A 22859-nucleotide genomic window follows, 5' to 3' on the forward strand; every position below is an offset into this window, starting at 1 on the left:
CTCTGATTGTAGGCACATACCCTTAACTCCCCTGTAACGCTGTCTCATAAAGAACAAAGCAGAAACACAGGGACACACAGCAAGACGGCACGCCAGCAATTCTGGGGACAAGGACCCTGGCTGCTCTTGTCTGTGGCCAGCCTTCCACGCTGCGGAGGTGAGGTCTGTAACTTTCCATCCACCATAGGGCCTGCCCTGGTGGCCTGGAGGTGGTGAGCTCTACCTACCAGCCTACAAACATCTATATTAGGAAAAGCAGAAACAGAATTTGAAACCAGTAACACCTCTAGTAAAAGCTAAGTTGTAAACAGTCAAGAAAAAGAGATCTGTCATAATCTTCATGAATCTGTTTTCTGGAATGAACTCGGCTCTCAGCCGAGCACCAGAAACTGCAGTGGGTGAGAAGCTGTGCGCCAGCCACTCGGACTCTTGTCTTCTCAGCTGGACCCGGCACCGACAGGGCTGAACTTCTGGGTGAGAGCAAAGAATTGCTTTGAAAACAATATGGATGCGTTACCGCTGTAGTTCAGTGGAAACCAATCTGACTAGTATCCATGAGGATGCAGGTTTGATTCCCGGCCTTGCCGGGTTAAGGAATCCGGGTTGCCGTGGGCTGTATACCACAGCTCAGATCCTGTATTGCCGTGGCTATGGTGTAGGCCAGTAGCTACAGCTCTGATTCGATCCCTGGGAACCTCCATATGCCATGGGTGTGACCCTAAAAAGAAAAGAAAAAGAAAAGAAAACAATATGGATAACACACAACAAAACACTCTCAGGGTGCTCCCATCTCTACCTGAATGATTTTGGAAAGTTCATCGAAAGAGTTCTTGCAGTCTCCACAGTATTCCTGCGCCAACTGCAGGATGTAACGATTCACACTGGCTGAAGTGGAACTGATGCCCCCGGCCGTGCCCGAGTCATCCTGCAACGCAAGAGGTAAGCTGTCAGCCTTGCACCCTGAGACGGTCTCCCCATGGGCAGGCTGATTCTGACCCAGAACCCTCTTCACATGCCCCTCCAGCTTGCAGTCATTACCTGCGGCTTCTCGGGAGCTGCCTCATTCACTTTGCAGAGCAGATTCTCCAGCTGAGGCCGATGTCCCATCAGCTGGTGATACACACGGTCAGCTTTGTCTAGAAGAGTGTTGATGTTGGAAACGGCCTAAGCAGGGAGAGACAGGCACATGCGTGAAGGCGTCTCAGGACGCAAACCTGCCCTGAGCAATTCGAATTGAGAACCATTACTGAGGCACTGCCTCTAGGTCGCATACTGTGTTTTATTCATTATTTCTATTCTTCACAATAATCCTGTGGGGTGGGTATGTTATTTCTAATAATATAAAATATACTTATTAAAAAAAAGCGCTGAGAGAAGCAACTTATGCCAGGTCGCACAGTACTAAAAAGCACAGGTGGAACTGGGACTTCTGTCCTCCTGATTCCAAAGCTCCGTGTTCTCTTGCTCCCCCATGTGCTTGACGTGACTATCCCAACAGCGCCCCCCTTTCCACCATCCTCTGATGTCCAGTCCCACCACATCATGCTGGCAGAGAAGTAGCCCCTGGACCACCTAATGCTGAGGGCAGGCCAGCGGCTGCAATTGGAAGCAGGCAGTGGAACAAATGCAGGGCAAGTCATCCAATGTCTGCCTTTCCAAATCTAGTTCTTTGTTGCTTGAGATATTCTAGTTTCATTACCAACCACCACGCCTCCAAAATCCTAAACAAACCATGTGTTCCAATATACCTTATTTGTTCCCACTCAAAAGTTGAGCCCTGAGAACAGTGCTGAGACGAGGAAGACTTGAGCTGGAAGGAAAAGCACATTCCCCACTCCAGCTCAGTCCACAGCTCAGATCAAAGCCTCTGCCCTGAGTCAGGACAGATGTGGCCTCACCTTCTTCCGGTCTTCTTCATTCTCAATAGGATCCACTGCACAGCAGGGCTTGGCATAGAGCATGAAGTCGAAGCGAGCATATTTACAGAAGCCGCAGGCATTACACAGGAAGGGATCCTTTTCATCATAGTTGATGGATCTAAAAATCCAAAGTGTCTGGGTCAGGGGGCAGCAGAGGTTTGGGGGGAAGAAGAGACAGACTGTGCCGCTTCTATACTCAGGAAACTACAACAGGGGGTTGGCTGCAAGTAGGCGAGGATGACCTAAGCAACCAGGTAACAAGGAAGTTTAGGACCCAGATCTAAACTTGGGGACCCTGCCACCCCCACCACAGGATGGATGCACGCACACGCACACATGCGCGCGCACACACACGCACACTCTCCCCCACTCCTGCCTTTCCGCCCTCGAACTCCACACTCTACAGGCCCCTAATCCTCTTGCTATTGTGAGGGCAACAGACTCCAAAACTGCCCATAATGAGACCCTTAGAGAAAAATACAAAGAATGTCCCTGGCCTGGGGGACAACCACTCACTGACCTGCACTTGTGACACTGGTAGACATTCTCGCCACAGTTACCGCAGACCCCCGGGTTGGCAGGGACTGAGGCACTGCAGCGTGGGCACTGCAGGGTCTCCGTGGAGGCCTGGTAGTTTTCATAGAAGTCTGCAAACTCGATCATCAGGTTGGAGGCCACGATGGGCAAAGGCAGGTCGATCTTCACCTCTGTCTGCCCAGGGGTCAGCTGAACCTTCTTGGCTTTGTGCCAGCGAGCCGGCCTAAGAGAGACGGTGTCAGACAGAGGGGCAGAGGGCCTGAGAGCTTCTCACAAGGCCCTCGGCATTGACAGTCTGATGAGACGAAGAGAAGGCTGCCCTTACATATTCCCCTAAGGCAATGAAGTGATTATTCTTTAAAAAAAAAAAAAAAAATCTGGCAAATAAAGGCAACTTAATTTAATAAAATGTTTTGCCTCTACCCTTTCTCTAAAAACAAAACAAAACAAAACAAAAAAAGGAGAGGACGCACAGGTGCTTTAAGATATCAAATACGGTAATTTTTGAGATTCCAGAAAAACAAGTGAATATGCACCAATGAAGACATTCCTCCACAAGTACGCCACACGGAAGCCTGCAGCCCCAAGAGCTACCATGATGCTGCCTGCCGACAGTTCCCATCAGGACCACTACCTTGGGAGGAAGGATGAAGCTCAGGTTGCTCTAGAGAGGCAGAGGGACGTATCAGGATCCGGACCAAGAGTCAGGCAGAGTCCGAGAGAAGAGGCCTGTGGCAATCTAGAGGTAACTCTATTTATGTAATGAGAGCTGACACTTACTGAGCTCTCACTATATGCCAGGCTCTGTTCTCACCACTTCACATACACTAACACATCTAACCCTTAACACCCTGAAAGTAGACTTACCTCCATGTCATAGTTAAGGAAATTGAGGAACATAAATTCTCTAAGGGATGTGAGTCCTCAGCCTCACTCCAGAGCCTGAGGGCTTTATCAGCAGCTGCCCTGACCCTACCCGACAGGAAACCAGATCCACCTTCTCCAGAGGGGACTGGGCCGGCCCAGTGAGCAGCTTTCACTTGTAGGTCACCAATGTTAATTCTGCTTTTCAAAGGACAAGGAGAAAACTTCCTTTAGGCAGAGTTCCTGGTGGCCATTTGTTCGTGTGGTACACGCTGGCTCTACGCTGCCTCTTAACAATTCCAACACTTCCATCCAAGGCACAGCATGGCCCTCACTCTAAGGCTAACATTCAAGCAGCATCTACCTATGCTCTCTGGCCAAGGGCAATGCTTGAGCCTTCAACGAGTGATCTGTTTCTGTAAGAGTCGACCCTGTGACCCGGGCTAGTGTTTTCTCAGGCCTGCACATGACATGCCTCGATTCGGACACTGGGACAGATGAGCCCGAAAGATCCAACATCGGCATACACAGAGGGAAGGCCCCATGCAGAAATGGAAGGACTTGGTACTTGAGAAGCTTCCTGAGAAATACTGCCTGCCCTGAGAAGAAGAGGCCAGGGTCTTCATCCAAGAAACAACCACTTCCCACACAGAAGTTTATATGAAAAGAGAACCACTCTAGTTATCATGGGTAGGAGAAGCCTGGAGTCTGCCTCACTCAGCTTCCCTTCAGGCTGCTGCAGAGTTTAGACCCTGAGGGCTCCATGGGACATAATTCAAAATAATCCCAGTGAGCTTCCTTAAGAATTGCCCCCGGTCCCTCAGCAGGACTGAAGTAGACAAGAGAGCACACGAAGCCTCTAGTAATGTGCTGCTTTACCTGATTCCCACAACCAAAGCCAACAACTGTGTTGAGCCTCACAGGCCCACTGCCCTCCCCGAGTCTGAGAAACCCGTACTTGTTTTTCAGCTCCACGATGGCCTGCACGGTTCGGTTGTTGTAATAGAGGTTGATAGTTCGCACCATCTTGGTCCGTTTCAGGTCCCCAATTTTCACCGTCACTTTGCTGATGGTGTGGCTGCCAATGAGCTTCACGACCTGCTGGGTGGTGGTGTACCGCGTGTCCACTTTAATGGAAGACAGCTTGATGTACTAAAGGCAAAAGTCCACACAAAACACGGCATTAGTTCAAGGCTCCCGGCTCATCCTGTCCATGTCATAATTCATCAGTGTAACCCACTCTTCATCCAGGGATGACATTTCTACCTAATGTAGCCTGGCAGGTAAGGATTCATGCCCCTGGTGACCAACCATTAGGAGAGGCACAGTCAAGCTCTAGAAACAGGAACACACTGGCCCTGCAAGGCTCAGGACTGTCCAAGGTAGAGGTGTCACTTACACAAAATGGCACTTCTGGATTATTACACACCAGGCAGGGATCACTCTCCAGGTAATAGCCATCAAACTCCACCAGGCCAGACAAAGTGCTAAGGAAGAAAGCAGTCTCAGCATAAGGAGATTTTCGTTTTAGAGAAAAGTGCAGCTCAATACTCCCCAAGGCAAGCCCCATCCAGTGGGAAATGTGAGAAGGAAGGAAACGTGAGGAAACCAAACAGGGCTGACAAGTCCCAAGAAGGACATCTCTACCGATCGATCTGAGAGGTTTCCTATTTCTGAACTGTGCTGAAGTCAGAGGATTCCTAAACAGTGCATTAAAATTTGACTCAAAGAAGAGTCCCGATTAAACTTATTAAAAATCATTGAATTGTATACTTGAAACAGGTAAATCTCATTGCTATGTAAATCATACCTCAATAAAGTTTGAAAGAACAGTCCCTGATAAACCAGGGAAATAATAAACTGAAAGTTGAGGAGTTCCCGTCGTGGCGCAGTGGTTAACGAATCTGACTAGGAACCATGAGGTTGCAGGTTCGGTCCCTGCCCTTGCTAAGTGGGTTAACGATCTGGCGTTGCCGTGAGCTGTGGTGTAGGTTGCAGACGCGGCTCGGATCCTGCGTTGCTGTGGCTCTAGCATAGGCTGGTGGCTACGGCTCCGATTAGACCCCTAGCGTGGGAACCTCCATATGCCGCAGGAGCGGCCCAAGAAATAGCAAAAAAAAAAAGAAAGAAAGTTCAACCAGCATTCTCTTTCAAAAGGTGTTTTTTTTTGGGGGGGGGTCCTTCTGTCTTTTTAGGGCCGCACCCACAGCATATGGAGGTTCCCAGGCTAGGGGTCAAATTGGAGCTGCAGCCGCCAGCCTACACCACAGCCACAGCAACACGGGATCCGAGCCACGTCTGCCATCTACACTACAGCTCACGACAATGACAGATCCTTAACCCACTGATGGAGGTCGAGGTCAGGGATCGAACCCTTATCCTCACGGATGCTAGTCAGGTTCACTAACCACTGAGCCACAATGTGAATTCCGAAGTTTTTTCTTTAAATGCAACCATTTCTATAAATTTGTCTTATGTGATTTAAACTTCGACCCTTGAAACTAGTGACTTTCTTAAATTACCGCTTACCAAACCTTAATTCAGCAGTTACGCTGTGAGCCCCTCCTATGTGCAAGGACACAGATACAAGGGAGGAATTCAGAGACCAGCTCTGTGTATTGCTTCACATATAAGAGCCAATCAATGTGGAAAGAGCAACTCAAGACTGTTGACTGAGCTTCAAACAGGACGAAAGCAGAATAAAACTCACTTGTAAATGTTGGAATTGGGATGGTTGGTAAGAATATGGTTCTGAGTCCGCAGAATCTCCACAGCCTTCTGTGAATATTCCTTCAACTGAGAACAGAAGTCAATACAGGATCAATTAGAGCCCAAAGGAAAGCTGATACTGCCCTAGAAGGACCAGCCCTCAATTAGACCCACAGAGGGGCCTCATTCCTAGTCATTTAAAGGACTCCCGTCTTTAAAAGTTTCCACGATCTTTGTGACAGTCCATCTTTTTACATCTTGTGGAGGAAGATTAGTTTTGCTATTATGGAGAAGCCATGAAATGATTACCAAACTGCAGAAACACCTTTGGATATGTGATCAGGACTGCCTGCCAGGAAAACCAGGAGCACTTTCTTTTCCAAGCAACTTCAGTCAGTTGCATTTTCTTCCTCCCTTTACCTACTTCTGTTGGCTAAGCCAAATTCAGATCGTACTTATTTGCTAGTATATATTACCTAGGTGGTATACACATTGGGAACGCTTAATATATATTTAAGAGGTTTCATATATATATATATATATATATATATATATATATATATATATATATATGAAACCCATACCCATACCCTGTGTGGGTTGGTCATAATGTTCTTTTTTTTTTTTTTTTTTTAGTCTTTTTAGGGCAGCATCCGCAGCATATAGAGGTTCCCAGGCTAGGGGTCCATTCGGAGCTGCAGCTGCCAGCCACAGCCACAGCCACAGCCACGTGGGATCCGAGCCATGTCTGCGACCTACACCACAGCTCACGGCAACGCTGGGTCCTTAACCCACTGAGCGAGGCCAGGGATCAAACCCGCAACCTCATCATTCCTAGTCAGATTCGTTAACCCCTGAGCCACGACGGGAACTCCCTGGTCATAATGTTCTTAACTCAGGAGAAAAAAGGTTACGTGAGGCCAGTCAGCCTCATCGGTTACCTTCTTCTCTGTCTGTGGGGTCTTCAAGGAGAAATATCCTAGTAGGTCCACAAACTGGGCAGCCTTACGACCATAGGCTGGGAGCTCTGGCCATATGGACCACATCAGGTCTAGCAGAAGCTCCTGTTGAGATTTGCTAGAGTTTCTGTAGATAAATGACAGTTCATATCATAAGGAGTAGGAAATCCTGAAGTTCCTTTATTTATCTCCAAGGCTCGGGCACTGTTTTAGAGACTATCTACTTCCCCACAAGCATGAGTTAAGTGTAAATGGCTCTACTGCTCAGCTGACAATCAGCCCTAACAGAAGTAGCACAGGTCTTTCCTGTCTCAGGATGCTGTTTACTCCCGTCATCCAACGGTGGCAGGAACTGAGCTTTGTTAGCCTCAAGAGCCAAGCCTGGTCATTTTACGAACTTCTAAACATAGCCTTCTTAAAGGAAAATGGATCATCTCTTGCTTCCGACACCAGTTTAATAGCTAAAAAGCAGACAACTTGACGGAGAAATCTGTGATGGTCAAGAGGATTGAGACTGGTGTAAACAGCGACACATGACCTTGAGGAAGCAACATAAATCCAAGACAGAACCGCCTCACCCACTCTGGTCCCAGACCCTGGACCCATGCAGCCTGCTAAAACTAAGCCCCAGACTCTACCTGTAGATATGCAGCGTCAGGCAGTGGGCCTGCCAGCGCACCGAGGAAGAATTGGACTCTAAGAGGAAGCAACGCAGAAACTGGACCAAGGTCTCCTTATCGGCAAATTTGTTCAGCTGGTTCACCAGAGCTGTGCACAGCTGATCCTCTTGGCTGGCTGAGCTCTCACCTGCAACATCAGAGCAGGACTGAGGGCTGACGAAGAGGAAGAAGCAGTCAAGGGGCCTACAGCCAGTGCTCAGGTGGACAGGCAAGGGATTCTGCCCATGTCTTAAAAGTTTCACTGAAACGGCTGCAACCTGAAAACAACCTCTAGTTGTTTGCTAAACGACAAAAGGTCAGCACTGAACATCATAAAGCTACCAAAAAAGCACAGGATCAAGTGCCTGCACAAGCCTATCAGTGAACAAACATAGTGACAGTGGAGAAGGAATTTCTTTTCAAAAGTTGGCTACCTCGAACAGTCAACATTTACTCCAGACCTCTAGAAATGCAAAAGTGAATCACTCTGCTGTATACGTGAAAGTAACACAACATTATACACTAGTATACATCAACTAGAATGACCCGTGTGCTGCCCAAGAGATCAGAACACCACACCCTCATCACCAAGACAAGAAGACGACGTGTACCCTCCTTCTCCTTCTCCTTTTCTTCTTTCTTGCTCTTCTTCGTGGATGATTTTGACTGTGCTGCGGCCTGTCCAGAACTGGCAGCCACAGGGGCTGAGGAGGCAGCGGTGGCGCTGGAGGAGCCTGCCGAGGCCGCCAGAGCGGCGAGCACTTTGCTGCCACACAGAGCGCAGGAGAGCAGCTGCAGCAGCACCGGAGACACGCCCTCGTCCACCAGGAAGCTGACTTGGAGGAGGAAGTAGAGGACGGCTGTGGGCAGAGGAGACAGGGGCGCTGAGACAACTGTGACACAGACAGCACACACCCACCCATACCCACACCCGCACGACTAGGAGGCCTTCTCCACACGCTGGTGCTACCCCACTCCCACCACCTTCCTTGTCCAGGTTCTCTGCTGGACGTTGTCGAGAGGAGAACTCACACCCTCTGTGGAAACACCCGACTGAGCACTGCAACCACTACAGAGATGGGCACCTGCACCCACTCATTTGAACAAGACGATCCTCACTGTAGCACCCCAAGTTTTGTCTATGGACCCTTTAAAGTTTTTACTTCTCTTCCTGGCTGGGCAGAGTTCTGCCTCTCTTGCTCAAAGCTCTATCTTAAGCACCCAGTTTAGTGCTTGGCATAGAGTGGGCCTCAATGAATAGTTCTCGAAGAAATGAAGGACTAACAGCAACCAAAGGAAGAGCCACTGCTTACAGTCGTCCTTGATACAGAACTTCTGCCAGTTGACAGTTCGCTGGGCAGCAATCTCTGCACACGCTTTCAGGTGCTCCATCTGAAATGGAAACAGGTCACCAGAAATAAGTCACCCCACCACACTGCCCACACCTGCTGCCTTGAGTGTTGGCTTCGGGTTACAAACACTTGTCGTCTGTACAAGACTGACCCAGTGTCCTAGTGACCCTGGGACCAAGGCCCACACTCTGCGGCGCTTACTGAGCCTCCTATCTTCTAGGCCCCACCACCCAAAGGCCCTGTGTTTTCAGGGATCCTTCACAACACTCAATAAAGCAGCAGCCAAGGTAGGCCATGACCTAACTCCACAATCCAGGTTTATTCTTTTTCTTGCTAAAAACACTACGGTAAGTGCTCTGGATTAGGAGTTGATGTTCGTTCGTTTTTTTCTTTTTTTTTTTTTTTTGTCTTTTTAGGGCCGTGCCCTTGGCACAGAAAGGTTCCCAGGCTAGGGGTCAAATTGCAGCTATAGCCGCTGGCCTATGCCACAGCCACAGCAACTCGGGATCTGAGCCGTGTCTGCGACCCACACCACAGCTCATGGAAACACTAGATCCTTAACCCACAGATGGAGGCCAGGGACTGAACCTGCATCTTCATGGATACTAATCAGATTCATTTCCGCTGAGCCACAATGGAAACTCCCGAAAATGTTCTTTCTAGATGTTCTTATGCAATATATTCGATTCACTCCCCAAAGTCAAACAATTTATCTCGGGTGGTGATAAATAATTTTAGGACAAAAATGAGAGGTGCACAAATCTCAGGTTGATCCCATCTGTAATGTGAGCAAATGACACTGGGAAGAAGCCCAAGCACCGCTCCTCATAATGGAAGAACCACTGCCAGGCAGGGGCGGGATCAGCGAGGGGAGATCCTGGACCCTGAAGGCAAGTTCACACGGCACAGCACCCAGCCGGGTACCACAGGCTGACCCTGACCTCGGCCCTGGCCAGATGTTCTCTAAGCGCTGACAAGCCCTGAGGGTGCTGCTCCATCCTGTTACCTACTTTGTTGAGCCCCAGCACACACCCTCTCCCTGTCCGACTGCCCCTCACCGGCCGTACCAGGCTGATAAGCGTGTCATACTGCAAGGCGGAGCCTGAGCTGGCCGTGACCACGCTCGCCCGGAGGAATATCCCCTGCTCCTCCAGCAGCTTCTTGATCCCACGCACATGGGAGTCCAGGGTGTGCAAATCCCGGAGCTGGCGGTACTTCTCCTTTGACCCACAGATGAAAAGCAGAAGTTTGCGGACTTGCCGGCGCACAAACGGGGTTTGCTGGATCATCAGGTACTTGAAGGGAGAAAGAGCACAAAGTGTCAATGACTCTGGAACTGTACATGCACAAGCCGTGGCCCTCTGGGTTTTCATGAACTATTATTAAAAACTGGTGAGGAACACAAACCAAGCTATGTCCTCACAGTCAGGCTACCTCCTGGTGAGCTTCAGTAACCCTTAGAGGGACAAGAAGAAAGGCATAGAAAGACAAATGTCCAAAAGGGGGAAAGAGCGGTATTCCTGCTACCCCTGTGAAGAACTGAGGGATCTACAGGGAAGCTGGCCTCCACTCTGGCGCACTCAGAGTGAAACTCTGTGGGAAAGAGATTCAGAATCCCCGGTCCAGGTCAAAGAGGTGGGCAGAAGCTCCACAACATGAAGAGGTCATCTGGGGTTTGCTAACATTAACCTCACACTTGCTGTGTGAGTTATTAGACTGTCTTCTCTCAGTTCCAAACCCACCCTGTTCTGGGATGTCCAGTCCAGAGCTACGCTAAATGAACTGCTGCTCTGCAGTGGGTTCCCTGAGGGTCTGCCAACGGGAGCACGGGAGGGACGCCAGAAGGCCAGAGGAGAAGGGACTCGCTCCTCCCTGTTTGCCTGCCGTCCTAGCAGCCCTTCACCCTGGCGGCCTCCAGCATTTCTTCAGTCAAGGACAAACCCGGCGCACGGGGTCCTGTCCATCAGCTCCTTTCACACCTGCAGAACCAAGCACCCTGCAGCCCCTGAGAGCTCGGGGTGGTGCTGCAGCAGCCCCTCCTCAGATCCCCCAGGCCTCTCCTCCCCATTCGTGGGGCTGCTGGCAGCTGCTTCTTACGGTGACTATCTCTGCGTCACCTCAACATTCCCTTGTTATCTTTTTGGTTCTTCAACAGCTGTTTAACCCATTCTCTATATTAAAACCTTCCAGTTACTTTAACTAGGACACTTTTCCGTTTTCCAGACAGAGTCCGGACTGCTAAACTTGTCCGTTATGACCACGTGTGGGCGAAGTTAAATGTACGGAAGCAGAGACGAGAGTGGACGGCCTGCTTTGATGGCCATCTTCCACGGTCTCACTACTCTCCGGAAGGGCGAGACCTAAATGGTGGGGGGACTCTGCTGGGGAAATACCGCACGAGGGTCAGGGCACAAGGCGGCCACAAAGGCAGTCACAGCTGGCGGATCCTCTGCTCGACTGGCACCTTCACTTACCTCTGAGAGAAAGTAAAACCACGAATGATCAAAAACGGGAGGTGGGATTCGAGAATTGGTGTCGGCGATCTTCTTGATTTGGTAGGGCAGCCTCAGGACCATCTCCGTTAGGAGCTGAGTGTAGGCCTCAAACACATCAGCAGCGTGGCCCTGGGAGAAGAACACTCATGTAAAAACCTGTGACTGACAAGCTTCCGTGGCCAGAGTTAGAAAAGAGGCCAGCTTACTGCCGACTAGGTACCACTTATGCTGGAGATGGTAAGTGGTGCCTTTCAAAACTGGAGCCATCACGGACTGACAGTTTAGTTTACACACCCCCCAAAGGCCCCCGGCTCCTGGGGCAATTTCATTACAGGCAAAGGTTATGGTGGAAGCAGATCTCACTGCTCTTTAAAGTTCTCACATTTCACTCTGGTTTTTGACACTGGATTGATTTTTACTCTGCTTACATAAAAATTAGATTAGGGAAAAAAGAGAACACATAGTAGTGGAGAAGGATTTCTGACTTTCTGTGTCATCGAACTGGGGGTTGAGAGGAATAACATATGGTCTTTGCTGATAGTCTGGACGGAAGGACTCCACGCAAGCCCAGGGACCAGGGAAAGGCTACCTGGACCAGACTGGACAGCAGGGAAGTGTGCGTTGGGGAAGGAGCCAATGCCTGAACTGGGTCCTGAGGAAAGACAAGGAATAACGAGCTGGGGAAAAGATGGGATGCAGAGGAGAGGAAAGAACTTCAGAAGGGACAGCATCTACGAAGGTAACAGCCACATGAGGAGAAACGCAGAGATCAGCAGGGCTGCATGCAGGGTGCTGCAGGTGAGGAAACAAGAGTTAAGTAGACAGGTGGATCCACAAAGAAGTTTTTGACCTAAAAGTTATAATAGAAAACTCGCAAAAGGTTATAGAAAAGAGAAGGACATGACCAGATTTGCATTTTATCCCCTTACATTCCCACACTACTCAAAACTGATTATGGAATAAGAGCCAGCCCAGGCCACGCTACTCCACTACAGGGACTCAAGTGGGACAGAAATGGTAGTAATTAACATTTATGAGCCACACTGGCATGTGCCAGGCACTGTACTTCACAAGCATCACCTCATTCAGTGCTTACAACAAGTCTATAAAGCAGATTCATGTGCAGCCTCATTTTCCAGGTGTACACACTGAGGCTTACTGAGGTCAGACAAAACTTCTCCAAGCTTCACGGCTGGTAGGTGGCAACATCTGTTCCCTGAGACCTGTTCCCAGACTCACCTGACCAGAAAGCCCATCTTCTCAACTAGCCTGATACAGGGCCTCACGACAGCAGGGGGAGTACGTGACATTCGTGGCTCCGTCTACACTACTCACAGAGGGTGAAGAGGAGAGCGACAGTTCTCTGGCTGAGGGACAGGAGTGGGCCACTGTCGGGGAAGGGCCTCACCTTCACGTACTGGCGGAGGAAGAACGGGCTCATGTCGGGTGGGGATGACGTAGTGTGCGGTTTTAGCAACTGGCTGGTAGCCACGGGCTCCTCATCATTCTGCTGGCTCTTCCAATACTCCAGCAGGGACTTGAGCACGTGCAGGCAGTAGTCCACAGCCCCTGAGCTCAGCAGGGCTGCTGCCGTGGCACTGGAGATGAGGGAAGACGACTGGGGAGAAAGAGGGAGAAGCTGAGAATGGCCTGTAAAAGCTGTGTGTCATCCAGCTGTGGGGGTAGGAGACCCGCTCACAGGAGTCTGAGAATGCGCATGGTCATGGGAGTGAGTGAGTCAGTCTCTTGAGTTAGAGAAGTTTCCAAACCAGCTCAAACATTTCCCCAACTCTTTGGAACAACAGCATGGTAACGGAGAACAAAGAAACACTAGTTCTCAACTCTAATCTCCCTACTCATACGTGCCAGAAGCCAGGGAGGCAAGGAGTTGATAACCTTTCCACCTGGAGGGAAGAGGTTTTTTCTTTTCCCATGGGCAACTAGGAAAGAAGCCCATTTCTTTCAAGAAGAGAGAAAACTTTCCCCTATAGGCCCTTCTCAGCAACCCCACTCTCCAAGTAGGGGCTCTTCCCACAGCTTCCACAGGAGATGGGGTGGGGATCACATGAATAAAAAAGTAGGAGAAAAGCTACTGTAAATAAAACCATTAGGAGAGCCTTGCAAATCCCAGCAAACCCCACGGCTCGTAAGCTCATTAGGATGGGACGCAGTTCAGCCTCCATTTCTACCTTCCCTGCTCTGTGTTAATCTCCTTTCCACCCCGCACGCGCTGCTTTTTCTCTGCGTTATTACCATACCTTATAGCGACGCACAGAGGGGAATCCTCTTAGCCATTCTGCGCCTTGCAGAACAGTCCCTGCTTTTCAATAATGGAACTTCCAAACCCTTTAACCCCTCCAATGGAGGGATTGTTGGAAAAGATCAGAGCTTGGAAGGGATTCTGAAAGAGGTGGAGGCTCTGCTCCTGAAGAGGTGGGTGACAGCTTAGAATCTTACTCCTCCCGAGCGACAACGGCCTTGCTCTAACAGAGGGCTATCCCCTCTGCCCCTCGTCCTAGCACCCATCAGACATGAGCTCAAGGCTAAATACCTCACATATGGAAGATTTGGATCCGGACTTGGTCCTGGACATGAAGACACTCAGGAGCCTCATCACCACCAGGTGGACCTCGTTCAGGGCGCTGCGCTCGTTCTTTCTGGAGACATCCTGCAGGCGGAGGCGGAGCCCAGAAGACCACACTGACTCCAGCCTTGAGGGATCCTCTCAACAAGACCCCTTGCCACCCTGTGCCCACTGATGCTAACTATTCCTCCCATGGAATCAGAGACTAAGCAGGCCCCAGCGTCCCTGGATGATCCAGAGCCTGACACAGCCAGGAAGCCATGGTAAGAGACAAACAACCAATTTGCTGTTTACACCTTGAACAGCTACAAAAGGTCCATGAGGACAGGGACGCATGCACAGCCAGATCCAAAAGTATGTCTGGGCCAAAGTAGGCACCAAAACATCTTTGACGAATCAATAAGACTGCAGTCCTCAGGGGTCACCCCCTGAAACTAGGTGAAGCTTCTTTAAAAGAGGAATGAAAAACTGAAAACTTGTCTCGCCAATCCCTGCTTATCACACAGTGTGACTCAAATTTCACCTTCTTATCCATGCCCAGTTCAGCAATAAGCTGGGACAGCAGGTTGTCCAGGGCACCCTTGTCCTTCTCATCTTCCCCATCCAGATCTGTAGTAAGCATCAGAATGACCTGGAAGTCAACAGAGAGATAAAACATGAAAGCCAGTTCCCCGAAGAGCAACAACACTAAACAAAGAGGTTTCCAAAGACCCCTTGGGTTTCCTGACTTCTCTGTCAATCATGTAACTAAATCCACGAAAAGGTTCTAAGTTTCAAGGTAATCAAAGTTGAAGTGTCCAGAGGCAGAAGAGCCCAGTTTTGGTAGATGCCACCCTTGGCATCACAGAAAATGTTCTGCAAAAAGTCTGCAAAACTAACTAACCTACATCTTATATCCAACAAAAGTGGCTTAAGATACAGCACTGTGCTGTGCTAAATAAAGAACAATTTTGCCTAAGAGAAAGGCAACTAGTGGGAGCATAGCCTCCAGACCACACTCTAACACCAATATTAACAGGGAGTTATTATATACTAAGAATCTCTGATGCAGACTTTTGTTCCTGGCTCTGTCAATAACTAGCTGGACGGCTGCAGACTGACACTGTTTATTTTATTTCTCTGATCCTTGGGCTTCTCATCTACAAAATGCAGGGCTGTTACTTGCAATTCAAAATTACATGTCATTATTCTATAACCTAATACCAAACAAGGCTTTACAGAGCCCCTGGAGGAGAGCTCTGATCATGCCAAAGGATGGTCCAACTATGATGAGATAGACCCAGGTGAACCGAGGGATACCTGCATGTATGGGATGGCCCGGACACCTCCAACATTTCGTAACTGGGGCAAGGTTTGCAGTAGTCTCTCCAGCAGCATCAGACGGACCATGTGCAGCCTGAAGGCCAAGGGAAACATGTGAAACTTGAGCTAATACACGAACACTAACCAGCTGAACATAGTTCTTTCCTCCTGCCATCAAGGTTAAATAAGGAACCTACTTCTTAGGAATAATCCTAGCATTTAAAAAAATGTGAGAAATGCCTTTGGAGGAAGGAAAATGGAAGGAAAAATCTCTCTCTGCTGAAGGGGAGCAAAACTATTCCAAGATATAACTGATGGCCCTGAAAACTTATTAGAGGAAACTTAAAATATTTCTCAAGCAATCCGGTCCCAGTTGTTCTCAGTAATAAAATCAAACCTTCCAAAGTAAGCTCTACGGCTTTTCCTGACACATGGCCCTATTCTGCCTCCTCTGGGCATTATTTTCTGGAATTCTTCCATCTACAAATTTTATATCATCCAGCTGCATGGTGCCCCAGCCCTTTCTTCTTGTTTCCCAATCCTCAGGAAGACCGGTCACTGCTTCACCCTCTCACACCTTTTCTATCGGCTTTGCTAGTGTAAAATTCAACTTCAACATCCATACTAGAACCATGAGTTCTCCCATATACACAGTTGGCTACTACCTCGCCTTCTGCATCTGCAGACATACACCTGGACTTTGTAGCAAATGTGTGCCTCTGGATTGTGAATGAATATGCTCATTCAAGAGAACCACTATGCAAATTAAGTAGCTAGGGTCTTGTCAACAAGTTGGTTGGCACTCTCATCTAACACAGATTAACAATCCATTTGCTGAACCAATTAATGGATTCATTCTTATAATTAATAAACTGCTTTTGCTTCATTTTACTTTACCAGCTGTGTGCAAGAAACCATATGCCTATGCATTTTTTTAAGTTTGATTTCCATGTATTATATATCCTAGTGGGTATCTAGAATATTTTCAAAATAATAAAATTCTGGGTGAAAATAGAATCTTGAGTAATAAATGACAATCATTTTAAAAAGAACTCGGAGTTCCCATCGTGGCACAGTGGTTAAGGAATCCGACTAGGAACCATGAGGTTGCAGGTTCGGTCCCTGCCCTTGCTCAGTGGGTTAATGATCCGGCATTGCCGTGAGCTGTGGTGTAGGTTGCAGAGGCGGCTTGGATCCCGCATTGCTGTGGCTCTGGCATAGGCCGGCGGCTACAGCTCCAATTTGACCCCTAGCCTGGGAACTTCCATATGCCGCGGGAGCAGCCCAAGAAATAGCAAAAAGACCAAAAAAAATAACAAATAAATAAAATAAAAAGAATTCAAAAGAATGACCAAAACAACCTTCACCATACAGTACTACATAAAAGCCCATCCATGCATCTTCAAATAATTAGCCCAGCTACGTACGGACTACAAATGAATGAAATTGCTCAGAAACAGGATTAGGTACAAGTGACCAAAAGACAAGACATTAGCAATACTTCTAGGATAAAAGATAACAGGTTTTGAGATGGATGAAAATCTTCAGATTTGGATAATGAGCATGTGAATATACACAGAAAGGAAAAAGTCAATGTAATGAAGAGTCTGGACCTGGACCAAGATCACGCCAGATTACTGACTTTTCAAACTCTTAAGATAGTGGTACTCTTTTTTTCCCCCCCTACTTTTGAGAGCTGTACCCGAAGCATATGGAGGTTGCCAGGCTAGGGGTCCAGTCAGAGCTGTATCCGCCAGCCTACACCACAGCCACAACAACGCAGGATCTGAGCTGCATCTGCAACCTACACCATAGCTCACAGCAACGCTGAATCCTTAACCCACTGAACGAGGCCATATGTCCTCATGGATGCTAGTCAGATTTGCTCCCGATGAGCCACAGTGGGAACTCTAAGACAATAGTACTCTTGAAACTTAAGCAAAAAAAACCCAAAACAAAACGGTGTACCAAAAATTGGAATTTCCTCCTCTTGTAACTTAAAACCAATCCAATTATATTATTTAAAACAATAAAACACTTAACAGTTGTTTAATTAACAACTAAGAAATAAAGTTAACTTAAAACAACTTTAGAGAATTCCATTAGCAATATAGCTAGGTTACCTAAATTGACCCTCCAGCTAAAAACAACGGAAAAATCCCAAAAGGATATAACATCATTTTAGAAATAATGATGAGTCTCAAGAAATTTCAAAGGATCGAAATCACAGAGTATGTTCCCCAACCATAGTAAATTAAATTATAAATCAGTAACAGAAAAATAACAAAATCCCCAAATGTTTGAAAAGTTGGCAACATATTTCTAAATATCCCATGAGCCAAAGACTAAATCACAACAGAAGCTAGAAAACATTTTGAACTGAACATCAATGAAAATACAACACATCAAAATATGTGGGCTCTACCCTAAGCAAGGTTTAAAGGGATTTTTTTTTTTCTTTTTTAAGGACCGCATCTGCAGCATATGGAAGATCCCAGGCTTGGGGCTGAATAAGAGCTAGAGCTTTGGGCCTACACCACAGCCAGGCCAGATCTGAGCTGCGTCTGCGACCTACACCACAGCTCATCCAGTGGGGCCAGGGATTGAATCCAAATCCTCATGGATACTACTAATGTTTGTTTCTACTGAGCCACAATAGGAACTCCTTTTAAAAGGAATTTTATAGAGGCTTCAAATTTGTATCTTTAAAAAAAAAAGCTTAAAATCAACGACTTAAACTTCCATTTTATGAAGCTTCTTTTTCTAATGGGAAGTTAAATCCCCCCCAAAATAAGGTATTAAAACAAAAATTTTAGTAAGGGAAAGGAAATAATAAAGAGTGGAAATGAAATAGAAAGCAGGCATACGACACAAAAAAAATCAATGTCAAAAGTTGTTTTTTTGTAAATAAAGTTGATACTGACTTTTTTCCCCAAAAGGGGGAAAATTTAATAATACTAGAAATGAAAAAAGGTATAGTATCACTACAGATCTAAAGACATTAAAAGGACGATAAAACAAATAATGAACAATTAAAATAAGTAATGAACAATAAAGCTGACAGGTTAAAATGAAAAACTTCCTTGAAAAGCACAACATACCAAAATTGACACATGAAGAAATAGAAATAATTCTATAATGTAAAGCATGAATCTATAGTTTAAAACCTTCCCTTAAAGAAAATCTAAACCCAGATGACTTCACAGTTAAATTTTTCCAAGACTTTGCAAAGTACTACCAATCTTAGACAACTCTTCTAGAGAATGAAGAAAGGGGAAACATGTCCTTACTTACTTTATGAGGCCAGAATAACATGCATATTGACACCTGACAAGGATATTTCAAAGAAGAAAAATTACAGGCCTAAGTAAAATATCAGCAAACCAAATCCTGGGATATAAAGCATATGATATCATGATCAGGTGTTCCCAGAAGGGTTGTTTAATCATGGAAAACAGCAATTAATGTAATTGACAACCTTAAAAAGAACACAGGAGAAAGACATAATCAACCAAGTACAACAGAAACAACTGAAAAGCTTTAAAAACTAATTCAAGATAAAACATTTTGGAGTTCTTGTGTGGCTCAGTGGGTTAAGGATCCAGCATTGTCATTGCAGCAGCTTAGGCTGTTGCTATGGTGCAGGTTCAATCCCTGCCCCGGGAACCTCCACATGCCACAGGTGCAGTCCACCAAAAAGATATAACACCTCCCAGCAAACTGGGAACAAAACTTAATTTGATAAAGAATCTATAAAAAAACTCTCCATAGAAAATCAGTTAACAGCATACTTAATGGTAAAATATTAAAACTTTTTCCTTGTGTCTGGGAATGAGATAAGGATTTCCATCATTATCAACCACTTCCATCCTATCCGATACAATAAGGCAAGAAAAGGCAATAAAGATTGTAGAGAGGAGTTCCCGTCGTGGCGCAGTGGTTAACGAATCCGACTAGGAACCATGAGGTTGCGGGTTCGGTCCCTGCCCTTGCTCAGTGGGTTAACGATCCGGCGTTGCCGTGAGCTGTGGTGTAGGTTGCAGACGCGGCTCGGATCCCGCGTTGCTGTGGCTCTGGCGTAGGCCGGTGGCTACAGCTCCGATTGGACCCCTAGCCTGGGAACCTCCATATGCCGCGGGAGCGGCCCAAGAAATAGCAATAACAACAACAACAACAACAACAACAACAAAAGACAAAAAGACAAAAGACAAATAAATAAAAGATTGGAGAGAAAAGAGTGAAATGTCATGATTTATGGAAGACAAGACTGTTCATGCAGAATCTTTGATCAGAATTAAATCTAATTACCAAACCAATAATTAGAATTTAAGTAAGTTTAAAAAGATCACTGAATACAAGGAAATAAAATAAAGGCACTAATGAGCTCTCCAGCAATTAAGAAATTATTTAGGCCAGAAAATGAGTGAAGACAGAAATCCAAAGGGATAAGCAGGGACCCAAGACTGACTTTAGGGCATCTGAAAACTTGACAGCCATGATGCTCTGAAGGTAACTTGGGTGTCTGGTTGCAAGGACCTCAAAAATGGCCCAGAATCTACCCCAAGTGAGGAATGCCTTTTCTGAGAACCTCATTAAAAAAAAAACAAAAACAAAAAAAAACAAAAACAAAAACAAAAAAAACCCACAGAAGGCAAAACTTTGAGCTTAAAAGTAAAAAGAAACATATCACTTCCTCCCATACCACTTTTCTCCACTCAGGAGCCTATTAGAAAAATTAGTTGATTCAAATCTTGACACCAAAATAAAAGGAGGGAAAAAAGAACAAGTCGCTGAAATATAGTCTCATCTATTTTTTTTTCCTTTTTAAGGGGTAAATATTTTTTGTGTCCTCTATATTTTTTTTGGCGGTGCCTGAAGCATGAGAAAATTCCTGGGCCAGGGATCATACCTGTGCCACAGCAGTGACTCAAGCTGCTGCAGTGGCAACACCAGATCATTAACCCACTGCACTACAAAAGAACTCCCCATTTCAGAAAATTTTGCCAACCCTGATTTATGAAAATATCTTGTCTTCTAAAACCAGTAAGGTTTACCTTTTGTGTTTAAATGTGTGGAGCAAGTGATGTTTGTGTATGATCAGGTCAAGACACATTTACTCTATATTAATATCCAACTGACTCACTGCCATTTGGTAAGACTATCCTTTCCTCCACTGCACAGAAGAGTCACTTTTGTCATAAATCAAGTGACCATGTATGTCCATTTCTGAACTTATCACTTTCATTCATCTTTTTTTTTGCTGTTGTTTAGGGCCCTACCTGTAGCATGAGCAAGTTCCCCGGCTAGGGGTTGAATCAGAGCTACTGCTGCCAGCCTATGCCACATCCACAGCAATGCAGGATCGGAGCCGTGTCTGCGACCTACACCACAGTTCACGGCGATGCCAGATCCCCAACCCAGGGGATCGAACCAGCATCCTCATGGTACTAGTCAGATTCATTTCTGATGCGCCACAATGGAAACTCCTGTTTCATTATTTTGTCTATCCTTGTACCAACATCCCAACGTCTCTTAACATACCTTTATAATAAGCTACAGTTGTGCAGTCCTCTAATTTTGTGATTTTTTTTCAATACTGCCTTGGCTAATATTAGTTTTTTTGCTATTCCAAATAAATTTTCATATCAACTTGTCAATTTTGCCATATATATAAAATCAGCTGAGATTTCTGACTGGGATTAAACTGAACCTATATCAATTTGAAGACAACTGTTATCTTTACAATAATGAGTCTTTTAATCCATAAACACGGTATATCCCTTCATTTGTTTAGATCCTTAATTTCTCTCAGCTTCCACAGTTTTCAATGTAGAAGTCTCACATATCTTTCAAACTTATAACTGTGTATTTGTTTTCTGACGCTACTCAGAGCTCATGAAACTACAAATAACTAAGCACAGGGAATTAAAAAAAGAGCTATTAAGATGCGTGAAGAGAATATGATGGCCTACCATATATTTAAGTGACGCCCCAATAAGAGAAAATGAAAAAGAAAGTGCAATGAGATTAAATATTCTAGAACTAATAAAAGATACTAACCCAAACATTCAAGCAGAACAAATGTAAAGAAATCCATCCTAAACCTATCCCAGTAAAACTATGGTTTTATAAACAGTAACAAAATAAAGATCTTAAAAGCAGCAGCAATAAAGACACTATTTTCTAAAAAGCATTAGTTGTAACAGAAGGCGACATCTCATTGGCAGTAACAATGGATTCCACTTTCCATTTGGGGAAGAAAAAATTGTATACCCATCAAACACAAGATTGTATACCCATCAAAACACAGCTAAGCTAAGCTAAAATGTAAGCTAAAAAAAGACAATTTTAGACTAATGAAACCTGAGATTTTATAACGAGGGGATTTCCCCTAAAGAAAAATCTAATTGACCTAATTCAAGAAGAAAATGATCATAGATGAATGTCCTGAGATGCACAAAAAACGATGGGCAGAGAAAGTGGTAAATATGTGAGCAAATCTAAATGAACACTGATCATATAAATGATATAAAATAGCAATAATATCTTGAAAGCTTTAAAAAGACTTTTTAAAATTAAAACACACAAATCTAATAGCTTAAACTGGTAAGAATGAGAAAAGTTTTCTGAGGTACTTATATTATTCAGGAAGAAGATACGGCTCTTAGTCAACCTTAGTTTTGGTAAGCATATATACTGAAATGATTAGCATAACTACTAAAAGACTGGAAATACAGTGAATGACCTCCAAATGTACAAATTTGACTGGGGTGGGGTGGGGATGGGATAGTGAAAAAATACAAGTCAACCCAAGAGGGCTACAAAGAAGACAAAAAGAAACACAGAAAGAGGCAGAACAAGTAAGAAGCACAAAATAAGGTAAAAGGTGAAAACTGGATTAAAAATACTTTCAAAAAATACATTTCAAAGACAGAGTTCCTGTAGTGGCTCAGTGGAAACAAACCTGACTAGTATCCATGAGGATTCGGGTTTGATCCTTGGCCGCACTCAGTGGGTTAAGGATCCAGCGTTGCTGTGAGCTATAGCGTAGGTTGCAGACGAAGCTTGGATCCAGTGTTGCTGTGGCTGTGGCATAGGCCAGCAGCTGCAGCTCCAATTAGATCCCAAGCCTGGGAACTTCCATATGCCTCAGGTGTGGCCTTATAAAACAAAAAAGAGGAGCTCCTGTCGTGGCACAGTGGAAACGAATCCGACTAGGAACCATGAGCTTGCTGGTTCGATCCCTGGCCTCATTCAGTGGGTTAAGGAGCTGGCATTGCTGTGGCTGTGGTATAGGCTGGCAGCTGTAGCTCCAATTTGACCCCTAGATTGGGAACTTCCATATGCCACAGTTGTGGCCCTAAAAAGCCAAACAAACAAACAAAATTAATAAATAAATTTCAAAGAACCAAAAATCATATTGTCTGAACACATGGAATTAACCTAGAAATTACATTAAGAGTTTAAAAAAAAAAGATG

At 45.8% G+C, this 22859-nt stretch overlaps 1 protein-coding gene and 1 long non-coding RNA gene across 36 annotated transcripts in view; one reads left to right on the plus strand and one right to left on the minus strand.

Annotated features, from left to right (window-relative positions):
• Positions 1 to 22859, minus strand: part of UBR4 (ubiquitin protein ligase E3 component n-recognin 4) — a 139715-nt gene that overhangs the window by 43151 nt on the left and 73705 nt on the right. For all 35 annotated transcript variants that reach the window (XM_084963083.1, XM_084963100.1, XM_084963091.1 and 32 more), the window contains 17 exons: positions 15378 to 15474; positions 14602 to 14709; positions 14046 to 14162; positions 12903 to 13112; positions 11474 to 11623; positions 10067 to 10294; positions 8961 to 9039; positions 8259 to 8507; positions 7627 to 7795; positions 6971 to 7115; positions 6031 to 6116; positions 4720 to 4807; positions 4279 to 4472; positions 2440 to 2679; positions 1899 to 2037; positions 1039 to 1164; positions 797 to 925 (listed from right to left, as the gene is read on the minus strand). In XM_084963083.1, the coding sequence (XP_084819209.1) occupies positions 797 to 925; positions 1039 to 1164; positions 1899 to 2037; positions 2440 to 2679; positions 4279 to 4472; positions 4720 to 4807; positions 6031 to 6116; positions 6971 to 7115; positions 7627 to 7795; positions 8259 to 8507; positions 8961 to 9039; positions 10067 to 10294; positions 11474 to 11623; positions 12903 to 13112; positions 14046 to 14162; positions 14602 to 14709; positions 15378 to 15474 (2554 nt within the window). The remainder of the gene's footprint in view (positions 1 to 796; positions 926 to 1038; positions 1165 to 1898; positions 2038 to 2439; positions 2680 to 4278; positions 4473 to 4719; positions 4808 to 6030; positions 6117 to 6970; positions 7116 to 7626; positions 7796 to 8258; positions 8508 to 8960; positions 9040 to 10066; positions 10295 to 11473; positions 11624 to 12902; positions 13113 to 14045; positions 14163 to 14601; positions 14710 to 15377; positions 15475 to 22859) is intronic.
• LOC146402585 (uncharacterized) lies at positions 17827 to 22728 on the plus strand. The gene is made up of 2 exons (XR_014807172.1): positions 17827 to 19412; positions 22427 to 22728. It is a non-coding gene; the product is annotated as an uncharacterized LOC146402585 (long non-coding RNA).

This window comes from Sus scrofa, chromosome 6, assembly GCF_054392235.1.
Source record: "Sus scrofa isolate SSC_HxYL_T2T_F1_AM1 chromosome 6, Sscrofa_HxYL_maternal_Yorkshire_Landrace_v2.0, whole genome shotgun sequence".
Classification (NCBI taxonomy): domain Eukaryota; kingdom Metazoa; phylum Chordata; class Mammalia; order Artiodactyla; family Suidae; genus Sus; species Sus scrofa.